The following is a 19881-nucleotide window of genomic DNA, read 5'->3' on the forward strand; positions in this document are numbered from 1 at the left end:
AGTTTGGCTTGAATAAGACAGTTCAATTGAAAGATTTGATATATTAAACAATTGGACTTATTTAATAATCGTTGATCATAAAAAAGAATGCTCACCGTAGGATTAGATGAAGGGCACTTTTGTCACAGTACACGTGTGTGCTTCACACGAAAGCTTTTCACGGGTATTTGACGGAAAACAGACAAATGGGGATCAATGTTTGAATAATTTTCATTTTGGGAGTATAGTATAAATAACACTAAATATTTGGGGGTCCTTTTTTCAGTCCTTATAAATATTAATAGTTAATTTTTAAATCCTAAAATGAGCTCCTAACATCAATTTGGTACAGAAAACAACAACTCAACAAAATTTCTTTGGATCCCCATACCAACGGCCAATTATTTGATTACACCGACTCCTCCCTGTCATCAACTAGCAAGTCTTTCTCTCTCTAACTTTCTCTCTCATCAACGCTGAACCCGATCACAAGAAACGTAGAATCTTCCATCATCTTCTCCGATTTCATTCCAGATATTTCCCCCAATTCTCTCTCTCTCTCTCTCTCTCTCTCTACAATCTGAAAGCAAGGTAAAACTCTAAATAAGATGCAACCAGGTGATTATAGCGCTCCTTCTTACTATCCATACCATCATCTTCATCCTCAACAACCAAACCCTAGCCCTATTCCAAACGATCTCCCTCCTGCTCCTCCTTTACCTCCTCCAACCTTCGCTTCTGCTCCTCCATTCTCTTCTCACTACTCTTCTTCTGATTACAGTAACTTTTCCACCAATTATCCTCCTTATACACAAAATCCCGATCCTGTACCTAATCTTCCTCTGCCTGAACCTTCTTCCTACGCTTCTAACCCTAATTTTCAATCCTTTAACCCGTCTCCTCAACAATCTGCTCCAGGACCAGAAACCCCTGGACATTATCCCCCTTCTCATGCTCCAGTCCAGCAGTCGCCTTATTATCCACCATATGAATCACATCAGCCAATTCCAAATTATGGGTCCCAAACAATTCCTCCCAATCCTAACCCTAATTCCATGCCCAATTCATACGGTTCATCTGTGACACCGGTTTATGATCTTCCCTATGAGACTAGTGTGAAGTTCGATCAAAGGGTAGGTGGTGGTTATGTTGATGAAACTCCTGCTAGATATGGAAATCCAGCTTTATATGGCCAAACCCAATCTGATATTGGTTCAGATTTCTACTCTAATAGATCAGGAGGAAGTGGTGGTATTCGTTATGATCAGAGTAGCCTCCATGATGATGAAATTGGAGATGGTGTTTATGCTTATGATGGGGGAAAGGTTGATCCTTATGGTGCTCGGGGAACCAGCTCAAAATCATCAACCTGGTCTAGTTTTGATGATTATGGACGTTCTGTTAGTTTCTCATCTGGGAAAGATCAGTCAGGATCAGCTAATAAGGTTGTGAGGGCAGTACCCAAAGTGGAGGCACAGGAGGATGTGAAGAATGGTGTGCAGAAGTTTCGGGTTAAGCTTTTACCTGAAGGTGGTGGGCAGGGCCCTATGGATGTACTTTGCCAGGTTTGATCATAAAAACTCGATCTTGAAATATCATATTTAGTATGCTTAGCTACTATATATTTGATTGATGTGTTCATTTAAAGAAACTATTCCCATAATCAAATCCTATACGAGATGTTTAAAGAAATACTGCAGTTTGCAGCATTGATAGCTATTGCTAGCAAAGAATTGAAATGCACTTCGTTTGCATTCTTCCTTATCGCTGTTATCTAGTTTGGAAATTATTACTTTTTGATAAGTTATAATAATAACATTGATATGTTGATTTCATTTAAGTTGAGAATTCTCTTATGCACATAAAGGGAAATATGGTACAAAAAGAAATCCTCATTATCCTCGGTATTACTCGTAAAATGCCTTGTGGGAGTACGTCAGGGCAGAAACATAATCTTCAAAAAAAAAAAAGGGCAGAAACATCGGAATCTGTAAAGTGACATTTCTTACTTCAAAATAGTATTTACCCTAGGTAATCCTTACTTCCCTGGTGGAATTTGAATGGGTTAATGGACTGATAAATATCTGGTCTGACTGTTTTTGTCTAGTTTTCCAAGATTTACTCTCTAAAAATTTGAAGTTCGAATCATGAAATTGCGGGGAGTTGGTTTACATTTTGTTTCCCCGAAAGGTAATGAACAGATAGAAAGACGGGAATTGAACGAACAATCAGGCAGAATCTATTAGGCTGGTTTACATTCATCAAAATTTCTGTTTTAATCTTTGTGGCTCCTCAAGAATCCATGCCAGATACTGACATTCTTAATCTAGGCAGATATGTCAATGCTTCATTACTTACATATTTTAAGTTTTTATTATTTAAGCAAAATATGTGAAAAACTCAAAAACATAAAACTTAACGCAAGGCTGCTAATTTAGATTTTATTCCTAGTTTCCTGTACTTCGATAACCCTGGTGCTTGTCCAATTCACAGAATTGATGATTTCTCTTTTAGGTTGGTCTGGATGGGATACGCATGCTTGATCCCAATAATAGTCGAACATTAAGAATATACCCACTTGAGACAGTAACAAGATCCGAGGTAAGGTTGTCAAGCTTAATTTTGTTGTAATTTCTGGATGTTTTTACATATCATCACATTGAAATTTCTGTCACATCTGATTTCACTAGGTAGTCGATTCTTCTATATTTGCGTTTTGGTCTAAGAGCTCTGTTGATTTTGAACCAAGGCGCATCAGACTGCAATCAAACAGCTATACTACCAACACCATCCTTGATACTGTGACTGCTGCAACTATTCAGGTTGGGGCATCAGGCATATATCTACTTAACTTTTTGTCGGCCCAAAATGGTGTTATTCATTTTCTTCATAAATTGGTGGCATGAGGAGTAAAGTCCACTACCACTACAGTTCTCTCGATAACTTGAGATATTTTAAAATCTGGAATAACTTGCCTCTGTAAGAGAAAAAAATATTGACAATGACACCCTTGGGTGTTCTGTGAGTTCTCTTAAAATTGAGCATTGACTACTAGTCTACTACCAATTGTATTTCCATCATTTTTGGCGAACTCCAGTATTTTTATACCCTTTGTTCTGTTTGAAATACTGAAATATGTCTTAGCCTCTTAGGACTTAGGATTCATTTCTTTATTTTTTTTAATTCTGTTTTTTGTCTTCCTATCGGACAGTTCAAGGAGATGGGTGGGAAAGACAGTTTTAGAAGCAAACTTCCTGATTCTGGAAAGCCGGTTGAACAGAATAACGATAAGAAGAAAGGTTTAGTTGACTGGATGAACTTGATAAAACCTGGAAATGAGGAGAAAGATCACTGGGTAAGACTACTTAGTCGAAATTAAATAGTAATATTATAGAGGAAGGAGATGTTTTTGCCACGTGACACCTCTGGGCATCTTTTTCTTTAATAAAAGACTCGTCTCAGAAATTAAGTAGTCTATGTGTTACACATTCACATCGCCTCTTTAACCTATAATTGTTGAACTCATTGGGTTCTGTTATTTACTTTAGGTTCCAGATGAGGCAGTTACAAAATGTACAGCTTGTGGAACAGATTTTGGATCTTTTAATCGTAAGGTGTGACTCGGATAACTGTCTTCTTATGAATTGAATTATCATTTCGGTCTTGATTGCGTTTGTGTTTTTGTATTCGATCTAACTGACGCTTCGCTATCTTTTCCCTCCAGCATCACTGCAGGAATTGTGGGGATATATTCTGTGACAAGTGTACCCATGGTAGAATTGCTCTCACCGCAGAGGAGAATGCTCAGCCAGTCCGAGTTTGTGATAGATGCATGGTATACTCTTGGATCTGCTTGTTACTTCGTTCATGCTTTAATAGCTTGCTCAGTTAATCCATTATTAATAGTCCATATTGGAAATCAGATTTGTCCAATATGAACTACTTAATCACGGAGGTTTCTTGTTGCACCCATAAGCTAGGACCAAATTAATAGACTATTTAGAGATTCCGTTGATAACACGACTCTTTTGCCATTGAAGTTTGTATCAATGTATCATAATGTAATAACTGGATCTGTTGGTATTTGGTAGTATTGGAATTCTAGGAAAGATCCTGATTGTAGTATTTACAAAATTTTATATGGTGCATCATGGTAAAGTTTGATAATTGCTGTGAATGGTTTGCATGTCCATAGCTGGGGCATACATTTGTTGATGTTGTGCAATGATGACGCAAGCTAAAAGAAAATCCAACTAGTTGATTGCTACATCAGAGCTTAATTTGTTGTGTTCTTCCACAGGCTGAAGTAACTCAGAGATTGAGCAATGCCAAAGAGTCTACAAGCAAACCTGCTGGGTTGCACAGTCACGAGGAGTTCGCGAGAAAGCTTCAGGTAATTAATGAGCTTTTTAATGAAAAAACAGCGAGAAACTATCATCAATGCTGTGATCATTATTGCGATGACATGAATATTATCATGTCTTATTTTGGCAAATTACGGAATGGTCTTCGATATGAGATCTGACTTCATGCTTATTAATTATTATAATCGGTCATTTAGTGAGACTTTTTGTTTTCATATTTAATGTGTGCAAACTGATGGTCTATATACAATGAATGTAAAATATTGAAATGAGGAGTAGTTAAGCTTAGCCTGTGGTTCCATTTGAAGCATTCATCTCCTTATGGTTGTAGAGACTTATGTTTCTAAGTGCCCAAGCTTCATTTCTCAATGAGGCCTGTATCAAGGCGCACCCCTGCTGCTTTTTACATAAATCAAGTATTTGGTTCCATTTTCAGAAAGATAATCTGAAATACTTTCGAACGCTTCGAAACCACTGTTAAATCATAGAAATGAAGAAGTGTACTTTGATATATTTGTAAAAGGATTCTCTTCACTTGGTCTAGGTGCAAACCTTGGGTAAAGTACACCTCTTTTGCTGACTCCAATCTTTCTTGAGACGCTTTAATGGCAAATAAAGAACTTTGTAAGCATGGCAGTTATCTGTACTTTAGGATAGGCTGTGCTTTTTTGTTTTTGTTAGGATAGTCCCACACGGTAGAAGGGCGATCTAGCAACCAGGAATATAGTGTCTAGGTTCTCTCCACTCATTGCCAATTGGTTTTGAGTTGAATGACCACAAACTTAACAGTTTTAAGTCCATTTGTGGACTTCTATAAATTCTTTTCTCTTCAATATTATATTTACTGGTTTGTTTCAAACAATAAAGTAACCAGCTAGGGATCACATTTTATTAGAAGGAAATTAAAGATTGAAGAGTTTTGGTATCCAACTCCATTTTAGAATCTGTATTTCTCTATTGGTGCCCTGATTTCTGATATGTAAATTTAATTCATAAGAAAAATGCTTACTTAATTTATGTTTACGTGCTATCAGGAGGAGATGGACAGAAACCGCAAATCGTCCTCAGGTATGTACCAGTTCCATCATGACTGAATTAAATTTAATTAATTTAACTTGGGAAGTCTGTCATATTAACTTTTGTTAATTTCAACACGTGACAACCAACACTAGTAACCTTCTTTAAGTGTTGTCAAGCAACTTCAATCTTGGCTTAAACAACCAAGGGAATGAGTGTGCCCCTAAAAAGTCAAGAGTGCTAGCAAGATTCACCCTTTCTGTCGTGTTTGACCATAGTAAGATATGGAAGCAAACGAGGTTTAATGTGTTTGATTCGTAATAGCAGCATAGAACCTTCAAAATTTATTAACATACCTTTTCTAAAATACAATGATTCTCTGTATATATGTGAAGAGGGAAAACATCCATGTTCACCTGGGGTATACCTGTTGCTTTCTATTAGTTGGAGTCGTCGACCTGTGAACTGGGACAACTTGGTCACATCTGACTCCATTTATTTCATAATCTGACGTTGATCGGTATGTACAGGTTCGAAGTCCTCAGAAAATTCAGGGAAGCGGATGAGAGAAGTTGCCTGTCCTATCTGCACAGTCCATTTGCAGGTTACCAAGACCCTTTCCTCTAATTGTACCTTGCGTGCAAATTACCTTTTCACTTTTAATGACTGGGTAATTCTTGTTGTAGGTTCAAGTTCCGAGTTCTGGTTCTGAAACAATTGAATGCGGTGTCTGCCAGCATCCGTTCCTTGTGAGTGCTCATTGATTCAAGCAAACCATCGGTGTTGAGTAGTTGCAGTTTAGTTTGTGTCTAACAGAGCAGTAATCTTCTTTGTTTGATACCCTGTCTATATGACCGAGCCGATATATGAAAGAATCTCTTGCAGAAAGGGGGTACTGTTTGGTGAAAAAACACACTTCGCTAAAACAATGAAATTTATACACATCTGCGCCTACACATCAGGAATTTGTGGTCGTCGTATATACTAATTTATGAGCTTTCGGATCTTTTGATTTTGTATATCAATATGTGTTTGATGAGATCTGCACTGTATATGAAAATTTTATTTTTATTTTCTTATTCTTGTGTGGCTTGTATGAGGGCATGACAACTTGGTTTAATTGTAAAGATGGCGTGACATACTTTTTCTTAGAAGACCAGTCATTTAGGTCATCTCAAATGAAGTCTCAATTATTTTAGGGATATTTTATAGGCAATGTCTTTTATTGTTGGACTATGTATTTTGCAAGTTTGACTTGGTCAATTCATCGCAACCAAGTTTGGTTAAAGGGCTGGCAAATCATGGCAGAAAGTGAGGAAATTCTTGACTTTTCACTAACCCATTTGCCGTCTCTCCTACACTTGCATAATAAAACTACCTCACGAAGTGGCAATTGTTCTTTTCTTTAATCTTATGATGTAACCAACATTTCTCGGTGATGCTCAATACAATTGTCCTCAATTGACATTTCAATTGCGCTTGAAGACTTTTTTTTTTTTGATGAAGGGCGCTTGAAGACTTGATATAGCCCTATTGCTTGAAGACTTGATATAGCCCTATTGTAACAAAAAAAAAAGTTGATTAGTGAAATGTGGAAGAAAAGATAGAAATTGTACACAAGTAAATTTATATCACATTAAAATGACTAGCGTTATTTTTACTGATCGGATATATGTGTGAAAGAAAAACTACACTACTCCATCGCTTCAAATAATGTTCAAAGCCAAATACAATGTTCAAAGCCAAATACTCTATCAAAAGTATGAGCTTCTAATAACTAGTGCAATTAGAAATATTTTTCATACAACAAAACCCTATTATTCCTTCACATTTACAATAAAAATAAATACTTGTGATTATTAACAAACATAAAACCCAATATAAATTTCACAACTCTCTCAACAAAAAAATATAAATGTCACAATTCAATCATAAGATAATATGTAAAATCATAAAAGGCCCTTACGCTACAAAACTATCTGCAGGTCATTGTATAATATGCAATTAGGTTTTTGTTGTAATCAGAGTTTTACGCCTCATTTCATCAGTTTCATTATTATAATGAAATTCTTCATCTACAGGTACCCAGTCGAGGTAATAATTTGTTATTACATTTGTAATGTATGAGTACTAGGGTATATCCCGTGTCCTAGGCCATGGACAGTTTTATCAATCAAATGTGACGAAATTTTATTTCTATATTCTAGATACCCTCATTTTTTTGTATTATTTTTTTTTGTTTCCTTTTCCTTAAATTAGTTATTAGAGAGATTTTAATTTCTTTTTTTAACTCTTGAAATTTATTTTGTTTCTTTTTTCCTTCAATTAGTTATTTTATTTCTAAGAAGGATACGGTTATTATTTTTTAAATAGGTAATTTTATCTCTACGAATGACTATATTTTAAATAGGTTATTATTTTAATTTCTTTTTTTTAATCATTGAAATTTTTTTTGTTTTTTTTTTTCGTAAATTAGTTATTTTAATTTCTTTTTTTTTTAACCACTGAAATTTATTTTGTTTCTTTTTTTCGTAAATTAGTTATTTTATTTCTAAGAAGGCAAAGATTATTGTTTTTTAAATAGGTAACTTTATTTCTACGAAGGACTATATTTTAAATTTTGAGAAGGGCTTCCAGACAATATCCTTATTAAATAAGGATGTTTGTCCCGGTCATCGTTTTTCCCTTCTGTTTTATATAATAGATGTTTGGTGGGTTGACAGTCAACTTCCGTACGTTGATAGATATCTTTATTGCCAAACCTCATGTCTACCTTGCATTTGCGGGCAAAAGAGTAATTGAACAAACATTAAATATGACTGTACGAGATCGTTCCAAGCGGCTGAGTATTTATTCCATAAGGAATTATTGGTCCCAATAGTACCACGCAGGGTATATAAAGAAAAATATCACAAACAGTAGGTATCCACCAAAAGGGAATACCTTAGTAGTGTGACTAGTTTGCAGATGAAAATTAAAATACTTAAAAATCATGGCAAGACAAGAGAACAAAAACAAAAGTAAAAAAAGTGTTGTGAATGATTAAGGTATTGAAATATGAAAGAGAAGAGAACAAAAAGAAAGAGCAAAATCCGCAATACCATATCTACCATAATCATATTACAAGAAAGTTTCAGTAAAGATCAAAAGCACAAAGAAAATGATCTTCTACAACAAACCTAATTTCTCAACAAGTAAAAGAAAGAAATGGCATGACCGAAGATTGTTGTTACAGTAACCGATTCATTTAAATAGTTACGATTATCTAAAACTCAGAAAGAAGGTAAAAGAATGGGTAAGTAAGAAAGCCTCACAACAATCAATATAGGCTAAATCCTAAGTATTGACTGACTAATATCGCAATTCCAAGAGCAATAGCTATAAGAGAAGACGCCCAAGTAAGTTTCTCGGTTATCTTAGGCACCCTTTCCTTCAAAGCCTCAGTACATGAACCTATAAACACAGTATAACTTCCCATAGCGAAAACTGTTCCGAGCAAGAACATACCTAAAAACGCCGCCCCTGCCAGCCGTGAAGGTAGAGCAAGTGCAGGCAAAACCATCATAAGAGCATCGGGTTGCAAACCATGAACTATCCCAGTAGCAAAAGTAGCAAATCCGATCTTTTTCTTACCAATTTTTGGGGTTTCAAGAGCTTCGACGATACTTACGTCACACTCGCCATTCTCTAGGGCAACACATGGCGCTGGAACTTCTGAAGCTTCTTTAATTCCCATAGCCCCGATAACAAGTAGTGTCAAGCCAACTACTCTCGTTCCCCATGTTTGGAGTATCTCGATATGAAGTCGGTCTTTAAGTAGTAAAAATAATAAGCCAAAGATTACTTGACCTGCATCATGCCCAAAACCCCAGAGAGCTCCGACAGCAGCACTCTCCATCCGTGTCCGTCCGATTGAGAGCGGTGCCAAGGCAGCGAGGTGGTCTGGTCCTGATAGGGTATGTAAACAACCAGCAAAGAAGCCTGTCCAAGCACTACTTAGTAACTCGGTTCGAACAAGCTGTCCCCCTACAGAAGCAACAGCAGCTATAGAGCCTCCAGATTTAGCAGCAGATTGAACTGTGGCAAATGCTTGAGGAGCTAGAATTGGGTTGACGAAAATCAGAATTAACGCAGACAGCAAAATAATAGCAGCAGCAGGAACATCCTGAAACATTTAATAACATGGAAGGGTCTTAATTAGCACAATAATTCTAATGATGTCGGTGTGGGAGTGCACGAGTCATAATAATTTCGGATCTTGTATCTCAATAACTCTAAAACGGTGGAAGTCTCGTTTCCTGGAATGACAAATGACAAAATAACATAAAAAACATATACTTGGCAATGAACTCCAACATCCTTATAAGACGGAAAAAGCCCACAATGCATAACTGAGGTAACAAATATACTCCATATTACCCATTCAAGATGCGTGAACTTTTCCCGTTTATGGAGGAAATGGAAACATAATGACCTTTATCATCATTTTTCCATGTCAATTTCGGCCGATTTAAAGTAACTATGAATTTTCTCTTACTATTAAGAATAACCATGTCAAACCCAGTATAGGTCTATCTAAAGGGTCTTAAAATGTCATGACCGAAGTGTCGATGATCCCATAATTCCTAGGGGAAGACATGGCAAAAGCTCTTACATTTAGAATTCCAATTCCTGCGAATTTTGATCGTTAGAACTACCATACCAGTACCCAAATTATACTATAGTTGATTTAGATTACCAGCAGAACTATCATTGGAATATTTAGACTCAACCCTGACTATCCCCAAACTAAGGTTTGAAGAGCCATATCCCTTTAATATAGAAACCTATCACTGCTTGAGTTTTGTTATGAACTTATTATGATAGAGAAAATCAAATCCTGGAATTCAGATGATCTAAAATTGATCAAATTTTAGATACTTTAACAAATGGGGAACAGTCAAATATTCTCATTTCCCATGTTAACAGTAATTCAAATGTCTAAACTAGCTAAAAACACAAATCCAACACCTCACAAGTATAACAGGAACCTCATTAGTAGAACCCCTAAATTGACCTGAATTTCAAAGAAAGAAATCAAATTTGTTCAGTTTTGCCTTCTATTCAAATTTCTAGTGATTACCCTTCAAAACCTACCATGAATAAAACAAGAATTGTAAGCCATACCTTTTCTTGTTTTGAAGCTCCTTCCACAATTTTCTTGAAAAAGGGTAACTTGGGTAGCCCATTAGGTGAATCTATAGCTGAAATTGAAGAAGAAGAAGAAGAAGAAGAAGAAGAAGAAGAGGAATCTTTTAGGGAACATAGAACAAATGGATTTGCAGGCAAGAGTGAGGAAGAAGAAGCAGAAATTAAAGGTGGGCCCTTCTGGTTAAAGAGGAAGGAGCTAACTCCCCTGAACTCAGATCGTGAACCAGTAGAAAATCCGATCGAACCAGCTCCAATCCGATTGATTTGAGATGGGAATTGAGAGAGTTTTAGAGGGGATTTGGAAGAGAAAAGAGAAGAAGAGTAGATAAGCCTCTCCATTATAGTTTTATTTTTTCTCTCTCTCTCTCTCTAAAATTTGATTTCAGATTTCAGGGTCTTCAGGATGTATCCTATATTAGAGGAAGGTTTGGAGAGAGAGAGAGAGAGAAAAGGGGTTTGAGGGGTTAAGATAAAGTGTAGTGGTTTTAATTTTATATAAGTGGTTTTATAAGTGGATTTGATAAGTGCCAAGGAAAAGTCCATGGATGATGGAGCCGCCAGCCTACAATTTCAAAGTTGGTGGAAGTAGTGGGTGGCCACATTAGGTATGTGTTAGACATCCTTCAAAGCAAGGACAATCAACCCACCAAATCCACTTAAAGAAAATTTTGATTGCAAACTCTTCCCTGCACAACTACTACAAAATGAAATATGGAAGAATATATGAAAATCCATAATACATGTGAGGGTTCAATTATTTTTGTGGAAGTTAGCACAAAATATAGTATTTTCATAACCGTGTGAGGCCAATATATTGATTTAGAGGAACATTAATGTCCGCTATGCAACCATGACTAAGAAAGCAGAGCACATTTTCCGTTCCAATGACAAGTAGTACATCGTATAATATTTGCTTTATCCTCCACGATAAGATATGGGGCTCCACCAACAACATCAGTCGCAGAATGGCATCACGCATCCAGAACCAATCAGTTTCTTCATATCACAACAACCCAAAATTCATATACATAATAGCGATCACACTATAGTTTATTTAGAAGCACCGCTGTGACATAGTATTTCAACGACAAAAACTGAACACACCATCACTTCTTCAGAGCATCATGGCTTTCATCCAACTTCTTCAACTCCAAAAGTGCCAACTCACAACAAAACAGAAGGGGCCAGACCAACAGAAGCCACACCTGGAACATTACACTAAGATAAACTTTGACGTATCTTTCATATTAAAAAAAAAATTTCACTCATAGGATTCACAGTATATGATGCATCGGGGGAATGTATTGTCAGATAAACACAGGTAGTGGGACTTAGATCGGTGGATGAATGGAAAGCTAGAGCAGCTCTTGCAGGAATTCAATGGGCAGAGGAAAGACACATTACCAAAGTAATACTAGAAGGCGATTCAAAGGAGATTATAACTGCTCTGTCTGCAGAGAAGGAAATAATACTACCACTGGATCGCGACAGGTACAATTGGACAAATATTGAACAGACGTTAACATTTTGAAGCGCTAAGAATCTCCTTCATAGGAAGCTAGACAAGCAAATCATATAACGAATACATTACTTAAAGAAGCTAGGAAAATAGTGACTACTATCCATTCAGATATCCAACTGATCACCGCGCTGTTAATTATTAGTAGATCTAATGAATAATATGGTGATTACTTTAAAAAAATAAATTTTCTTAGTAGGAAATCAATTTTGTTTCAAAATAATTTATTCTAATGACTAAAAAATCTACTTCAAAATCTACAACATCAGATGATCATCGAATCAAAACTATATCTAGCATTTAGATCCAAAATCATTTGGATTTGGTTTTAGATCCACGTGTGTTATGTTCACGTTTTTCCCATAATACCAACATTACCCGTCCATATGAAGAAATCTAAGATTGTATTTTCATTTTCCTCATCCCAGCTGATTTCATTTTTTCCCCTCATTCACCTTCTTCCTTTCGGATCATGAGTATGAAAGATGATATCGAGGTTGAACGTCTTATCTTTTTTGTGTTTTCTCGTCAATTTTTGTTTTAAGATCTGACGAAAAAGAAGGTCTACGGATTTGTTTTAGATTCATGTCTTCACCCTCAAACTTGCAATCTTACCATTATGTGTCAAGTTGACATTTATACCCCTTGTGTTGTATAGATGGCATTTGTACCGTTACGTTGTTTTTTATTTTTACTGAAATTACCATAATGTTGTTAAAATGATACTTTTATCCTTGTTTCTCGAAATAATATTTTTACGCTTCTATATTAACATCATATCCTTTTATATTAACAAAATGCTTTTTTTATGCTTATGTTTTCAAAATGACAATTTTACCGTAGGTTGTCAAAATGGCATTTCAAGCCTTATTTATCTATAAGATATCATTAGTAAAAATGTCATTTTAAGTCATTTTGTCGATGTACAGATAAAACTGCAATTTTGAGTCATTTTGACAATATTTGAATAATAATGTCATTTTGGTACTACAAGAGGGTAATAATGTCGAGATGAAAGAAAAAGATAATTTATATTAAAAATGGTAAAAATATCATTTTGGTACCACAAGAGGGATAAAATGTGATTTTGATTAATATGATTATGCGCTAAACACTTTTCAAATTTTCTTACACTTCCTGAGGAGAAAATATAGGACATTTTGCTCTGTACAGTACATAATTAAATATCTTGTAATATACATATGATTATGATCTACACACTTTTCAAATTTGTTTACAAATTTTGACAAGATTATCATCAATTTGTTAACAGCAACTAATGAATTATAAAGCAATCCCCTTTTTATCATCATCATCATCAACATCGTACACAGTAAAAACGGAAAAATACACAATCTTTTCCAATATCCTCATCATCATCATACACCCAAAAAGAGAAAAAATAATTTCATCTTTAAGCTTTCAAATCTAAAATTTATTAGTACATCAGATCTAGTACAAAAAACTATAGTTATAACAATGAAGATTTGTAAGAAGAAGATATAATTAAGAAGAAAGCATATAAATCTTGTTCCGTCTACTAGAGCACATAAATCTTGTTGATGAACTTTCGGTTTCTCCCTTCATATTTTCTGCAACACATTTGGGTCTCTGTCTCAACTATTTGAAATCATGAATCTGTGGACACATAAATACAAAAATATCATGAATACTTTGATTTATAATTTCGTCATCCAAACACATCATAATTTTCGTTTTCTAATATGATCTTTGATATTACTTTCTTTTCATTTTCTGATATGATCTTACTGTGCACTGCAAAATATTACAACATGTCGTTAAATATAGTGTATGTTGTATTTTGGGAAAAAAACTAATGATTTTGTAAATAAATCATAATATGTCTTTAACATTAAAAAATAACACAAGTAATCGTCTCTTGATGCACAATCAGATTCTCTCCCTACCATTACAGTCATTACTTAGTAACGAAAACTCCATAAAAGAAGAACTCCCACTATTGAAAAAGGTATAGTTTCGATTATCAGCTTGATTGGTGTTTTCCTCGCCGCATAGACTAGATGCTACGATATCATAACCGACTTCCATTGTTGAAGCTCTCTCCTCAATCTACTTATCACCTCCACACGAAAAATATCAACAAATAGAGAAACTCCAAGGGAGGGAGAGAGACTGTAAAGACAGGTAGAGAGAAATGGATGGAAAAAATGGTCTCACACGTATGAATGGAGATGGAAGCAACAAAACCCTATGTGGCAAAAAATATAAGGTTAAACACAACCGTGATAAACTACTCTGCATTAACTGTCTGGAGAGAAATTCCACCAGAGATCAAGTTTTCTTCGACGAAGGGGCTTCGTTTCGCCGGATCCCTCTCACGTTCGCAGTGGAAGTTGTCGATTTAGTGTTTTTACTTAATTTGTCCATCCAATTTTCACCTTTTGAATTAGATAAAAGAAGGGTAACAAGTTAGGTATGTGAAGAAGACAATTTTTCCATTCTTGATAAGCCATCATCAGATATAGTCGATTTTATTTAGTTAAAGTAATTATTTGATTTGGTGATTTTCTTCAACTACTTTATTTGGAGATTTTGAAAAGTTTGTCAATCAAACAGTTTAATTTAGGGCTTTCTTTTTTATGATGGTGAATTGGAGTTTAACACTCCCTCTATCTACAGCTATCACCTTTTATTTAATTATGTTGGTCTTTGTTGATTCATCTACATCTTTCAATTTAGATTTGGCTGGAACAATGACGAAGACATAAGAAAGAGCACCAAAGAGAAGATTGGACAACATCTATTAAATGAAGAAAATACAACAACTTATTGAATCAAGAGGACACCAACTTATTCAATCAACTACTACTACTTGCTTCATCTTTCCTGCATATATTTAAGTATTTTAAAGTTTTAGACCTTTAGGGTCTTCCCATTTGTAATCTTTAAGATCTTTTCATTTTGTGATCTTTAGGAGCTTTCGTTTTGTTATCGTAATGTTGTACTCCTTTAGCTTCACGTTGTACTTTACTTTTGTAAGTCTCGTGTTGTAATTTATTTTTGTAAATCTCATGTTGTACTCCTTTAGCTTCATGTTGTACTTTACTTTTGTAAGTCTCGTGTTGTAATTTATTTTTGTAAATCTCATGTTGTACTCAAAAGAGTCAAAAGTCTCAAAATCATGTAATGTATTTGATTAAATTCCTACATATGAATGAAAATTCGGGTCTGACTAAATAAAAAGAATAGAGATGGAAGCATATTTTAGGGCAAAGTAGAGATTCAGAAGAAAAGGATCCAGAGAAACTAATCGAAGAAATTTTAGGTCTGAAAAAAAATAGTTTAGGGAGAAAAACTTTACAGGGGCAAAATCGGCATGATTCATTCTTGTGTTTCGCACATGCTTAACTTAACTTCAAGTTCACGATTTCTGTCTATGTGGAGATATAAATAAATTTTTTTCAAAAAACGGGATGCGGTCAAAATAATCTATATAATAAGGGAAGAGGGTGTCTTTTCCCCTCCTCCCAATGGTTAAGATTGACTCTTACAAGTTTATCTCCTGTAGCTGAGACTTAACTTTTCAAAGTTAGATGGTTAAGATTGGCATTGAAAATCACTCAAGGGTTAGGATTAGAAGGAAAGGAAGAGAAAGCATCTTTTCAAAGATTTATTTGAATTTACCCTTCTCTTCAAATAGTGGTTCAGATTTACTTTTATGTCCACATTACTATCTCTTATCCCGTCATTTTCTCTATTGCAACCCAACTGGTTGGGAGTGAAAGGTGCTTCCACAAGTTCCACTCCCATCAACTCTTTTTCCACTAAGTCGTACATTGCATGTAATCTAGCCGGTTGGGTGTTTCCTCTCCCATTTCAACTTTTTTTTTTACTATATTAAAAATAAACAACTCTGTGTTACTAATCCTTCTTAACCTTACCATTTATGTAGATTCACACGTCCTTTATCTCCATTATGATTAGTTTTTTATCTTTTTTTTTTTCGTTTTTCTTAACGAAATTTAATTGTTTTAAAGTATTCAGAATTTTACTAAAGTTTAGGGTTCATTGATGATACAATATTTGATTCATTGCTGTATTTTAGCAATTATTCACCAAGAAAACTCAGTTTTGAATTTGATTCAAGTTTTTGGATATTTTCTTCTTTTACCTCTTTCTTGTTTTTCATCGCAATTTAGGGTTTTCATTTTTACAATTCCGTCGTTTCATGGACTGGGTGTATAGACGAAATGTTTAGCTTGAAATATTAGTGTAATATATGCATTACTTCAAAGTTTAAGTTGTTATTAAATTATTATTTTTTTGTTATTATGTAATAAGAGTTTTCAGAATGACTCAATCGATCCCTCTAAAAAATCTAGCTTTGGTTTTTTTTCCACAAGCATCAAAATGTTCTAGGTTAACTCCATTTTCTCGTACTCACGTCTCACATGACATTTTTGATAGAGCTGTGTCTCTGTCCGCGGGACATAAGACAGCGTAACACATATTTGACCTAAAAATCCTTAGAGATGTTTTATAAGGCCTCCCCCATTTTGTTAAAAAGCCTCCCCATGAACCATTTTCCTTGATAAATTATCAGAGGGGGCCTTTAACAAAAATCAGGGGGGCCTATAAAATCTCCCAAATCGTTATAACGGCGGACGTTTCGTTTTTGACCGGGACACAATCATTCCTTGGAGCCTTCGGGTTGAAGTAAACGAGAGGCGGTCAACCGAAGGTTATAAATAGACCTCTAGCCTTGACCATTATTTCAGAAATCCTTTTTTCTTGTTCTCTCATCGAAAAAGTTAGGGTTAGGGTTTTGAGATTTAACTTGAACAATGTCGAGGAAGATCACTTTGAGGAGTTCCGATGAGCAAACCTTTGAAGTCAATGAGATCGTCGCTCTCGAATCTCTGACTTTGAAGAGTTTTCTTGAGGATGATTCTGGTGATACTTTAATCCCTGTGCCGAACGTGAATGGCAAAATCTTGGCCAAGGTAATTGAATACTGTAAGATGCACGCTGAGATTGCGAAGGATGATGAGGGGAAAGCCGCTGAACTGAAGGAATGGGATTCAGGTTTCGTTAAGGTCGATCAGGCTACGCTCTTTGATCTTATCTTGGTGAGAATTCCTTCGCTATTCTGAATTTAACTTGAATTGTTTGATTTGGATATCTTCGTTTATTGTTTAGATCTGAGTTCAATATATGTTCGTCTTTAATTGTGTTCTTTGATAGATCTTTAAATAATTAGGGTTTTGATTTTTGATGTTCTTGAATTGGTATGAGCAAGTTCTTATTTGGGTATCAGATTCAACTTGTTATGTGGATTAGTTGGTCAAGAGAAGTTAGAACTTGTTTCTCTTCTGGTGTTGATTGATGTCAGATATCATGTAATCTTGTATAACCTATTCAAGAATTTCATAGTTATCTGTCTCCTTCGTCATTGATTGTGTTCTTTAATAGATCTTTAAATAATTAGGGTTTTGATTTTTGATGTTCTTGAATTGGTATGAGCAAGTTCTTATTTGGGTATCAGATTCAACTTGGTATGTGGATTAGTTGGTCAAGAGAAGTTAGAACTTGTTTCTCTTCTGGTGTTGATTAATGTCATATATCATGTAATCTTGTATAACCTATTCAAGAATTTCATAATTATCTGTAGATCGAATGTGCTTAACCCAAATCTTCTTGTGTTTCTTGCATCTAGTAATTGATTTGGAATTGCAATGATGTTTTGGTAGTTGCTAATATTGCTTATTAATGTTTGAACACCGTTCTGTTTTGGGTAACTCTGCTAGCATGTGCCCTAGATTTGATGCACGAAAATTAGATTTAAAACGTAATGTTACATGAATTATGAATTAATTAAGAGTAAGCATATCTGTCGTTGTGAGTTCAACTACCCTCATCGATTAAATGGATTCCTTCATCGATTAAGTGGATTCCGAGATTTATTTCTTAAAAATGGAAAATATGCCCTTATGGCAGGTGATAGACACCATATATACGGCTAGCATTGTCACGGCAACGTTGTCGGAAGAATTGCTTTTAACCATGCGATTCACCTTGGGCATTATGTGTTCGTCTTAGTAGGGAGTTAGGTTGTTTTATACGTTCTTCTTAGTACAGAGTTGGTGGATGAATTACTGGAAGTCCTGATTTATGTTTCGTTTTTTGGATAAAGATTCTTATAGTAAGATGAATTTTGTTACTTCGATGACCGTTTTTTAATTTCTCTCGAACCCCATTAATAGTTCCATACTAGAAAGGTGACGGATTACCTCAATTTGCTCGATGTGTGTATTATGTTAATTTCTCCAAAGTTGATGCAGATTAACCTGTTATCATCCCAATAATGATGATGGGGTTTGTTTCTATGTTTCAGGCTGCGAACTATCTGAACGTTAAGAGCTTGTTGGACTTAACATGCCAAACTGTGGCAGATATGATTAAGGGAAAGACACCAGAAGAAATCAGGAAGTTGTTCAACATCAAGAATGACTTCACACCTGAGGAAGAAGAGGAAGTGAGGAGGGAGAATCAATGGGCATTTGAGTAATTGAAACAGAAGTTGAGGAGAAGCAGCAGCAGTGGGGTTAACTTTTAGTAGGTGGTGGTATACAATACTTGAAATAACTAGGTAGCAGTGGGCTGTAGAGGAAACTTTTGTCTTGGTAGATTTATAATATGATTCTCCTCTGAACCTTGAACCCTTAATTACATTTCTGAATTTGATCTATGGATTTTACTTTGTGGAATACCTGGTTTTCTTTGTTTATGTGTGTGTGTGTGTGTGTGTGTGTATGTGTGTTTGTGTGTTGCTAGTGGGCAGGCTGCTTTATCCCTTTTGGTTTACTGACGATCTATTTCGGCAGTCACCCGAAGTAGGAAGAATGTTTACAGAAGGTTCTCTGTTATTTTTTTAGTGTCTGCTGCGACACAATTCTTTTTTCGATAAAGTTATCGTGCATGGAAGACAGTCTGCTTATCAGGCAAAATAAAAATAACTATGATACTAGTAGAAAGTCACAATATAAAAATGTGAACAATTAGGGGGAGGGAGCCAGGGAGGTGAACACTCTCTTTTCTCCAAATAAAAGGAGAAAGATAGGTTATGGTTTGTTTAAAACAGATCCCTATTGGTTAATAACATTAACCATCTTTTGGTCCCTTTTGTCAGACCTAAAATTCCCTTGTCTGTTCTTGGTTTAGTAAGAAACAAATGGCATGATAGACCTAAAATATCCTCAAAAGTGGTTAACAGTGTAAAAAACTAGTGTATGTCCAGTAGGAGTCGTTCAATAATGTTTAGGTGCTTTGGTTACCTATCTGTTTATAATTTTATATTACAAGTTGTAAAATTTAATTGAAGACCCACGTTTTTCAACAGATGAACATATTAATTTAATCGGTACAAGTAATCTGTGAATTGGATTTATTTCTTGCAGATGATCTATTATTGCCTGGTTATCGTTTTGTATGATTATCTGGTTTACGTAGAGAGTTATTTCTCATTGAATACCTTCTAAAATTGCCTTGGTTTCTCATTCTTCGCTATTTTTAGCTCGGGATGAATTTAATGTTGTTTTGATGATATTTGATATGTGATCGTTGATGACTACACCTATACTCAATTTATCATTCTGTTTTGAAGGATGCATCGACATTGATTTTGCAATAATTATAAGGTTGGGGTCCAATTTTCATGATTTGATCGAACATATTGATTAGGCTTCAGGGAGTGCGAATTTACGTTATTATGTAATTTTGGAAAATTTTATATCTGATGGAAATATCCAATGGTCTAATTTGTTCGTTCTG

At 35.1% G+C, this 19881-nt stretch overlaps 3 protein-coding genes across 3 annotated transcripts; 2 read left to right on the forward strand and 1 right to left on the reverse strand.

Annotated features, from left to right (window-relative positions):
• Window positions 1–300: 300 nt before the first annotated feature.
• Window positions 301–6562, forward strand: LOC147538694 (protein FREE1-like). The gene is made up of 10 exons (XM_086639701.1): window positions 301–1544; window positions 2494–2580; window positions 2670–2801; window positions 3191–3334; window positions 3528–3593; window positions 3704–3814; window positions 4280–4372; window positions 5378–5411; window positions 5891–5964; window positions 6047–6562. The coding sequence occupies exons 1-10, from the start codon at window positions 588–590 to the stop codon at window positions 6122–6124; spliced, it is 1776 nt and encodes a 591-aa protein (XP_086495827.1). The 5' UTR covers window positions 301–587; the 3' UTR covers window positions 6125–6562.
• A 1881-nt stretch (window positions 6563–8443) lies between these two features.
• Window positions 8444–11128, reverse strand: LOC147538695 (chloroplast protein FOR GROWTH AND FERTILITY 1-like). The gene is made up of 2 exons (XM_086639702.1): window positions 10527–11128; window positions 8444–9525 (listed from the first exon to the last, which is right to left on the reverse strand). The coding sequence occupies exons 1-2, from the start codon at window positions 10887–10889 to the stop codon at window positions 8680–8682; spliced, it is 1209 nt and encodes a 402-aa protein (XP_086495828.1). The 5' UTR covers window positions 10890–11128; the 3' UTR covers window positions 8444–8679.
• A 5589-nt stretch (window positions 11129–16717) lies between these two features.
• Window positions 16718–18818, forward strand: LOC147538696 (SKP1-like protein 1B). Its single transcript, XM_086639703.1, has 2 exons — window positions 16718–17180; window positions 18446–18818. Exons 1-2 carry the CDS (start codon window positions 16896–16898, stop codon window positions 18617–18619), a joined length of 459 nt encoding a protein of 152 aa, XP_086495829.1. The 5' UTR covers window positions 16718–16895; the 3' UTR covers window positions 18620–18818.
• Window positions 18819–19881: the final 1063 nt, after the last annotated feature.

The sequence above is a fragment of the Eschscholzia californica genome, unplaced genomic scaffold (genome assembly GCF_041429995.1).
Source record: "Eschscholzia californica isolate CP2 unplaced genomic scaffold, dmEscCali1.0.p SCAF_5, whole genome shotgun sequence".
In the NCBI taxonomy this organism is placed as follows: domain Eukaryota; kingdom Viridiplantae; phylum Streptophyta; class Magnoliopsida; order Ranunculales; family Papaveraceae; genus Eschscholzia; species Eschscholzia californica.

Excerpts from the sequence above, each read along its gene's own strand:
- LOC147538694 (XM_086639701.1), top strand. The coding sequence starts at position 588 with ATGCAACCAGGTGATTATAGCGCTCCTTCTTACTATCCATACCATCAT. Across the intron at positions 2,581-2,669 it reads AGACAGTAACAAGATCCGAG|GTAGTCGATTCTTCTATATT; the intron begins GTAAGGTTGTCA and ends TGATTTCACTAG. Across the intron at positions 5,412-5,890 it reads AAACCGCAAATCGTCCTCAG|GTTCGAAGTCCTCAGAAAAT; the intron begins GTATGTACCAGT and ends CGGTATGTACAG.
- LOC147538695 (XM_086639702.1), bottom strand. The coding sequence starts at position 10,889 with ATGGAGAGGCTTATCTACTCTTCTTCTCTTTTCTCTTCCAAATCCCCT. Across the intron at positions 9,526-10,526 it reads GAGCTTCAAAACAAGAAAAG|GATGTTCCTGCTGCTGCTAT; the intron begins GTATGGCTTACA and ends TAAATGTTTCAG.
- LOC147538696 (XM_086639703.1), top strand. The coding sequence starts at position 16,896 with ATGTCGAGGAAGATCACTTTGAGGAGTTCCGATGAGCAAACCTTTGAA. Across the intron at positions 17,181-18,445 it reads CGCTCTTTGATCTTATCTTG|GCTGCGAACTATCTGAACGT; the intron begins GTGAGAATTCCT and ends TCTATGTTTCAG.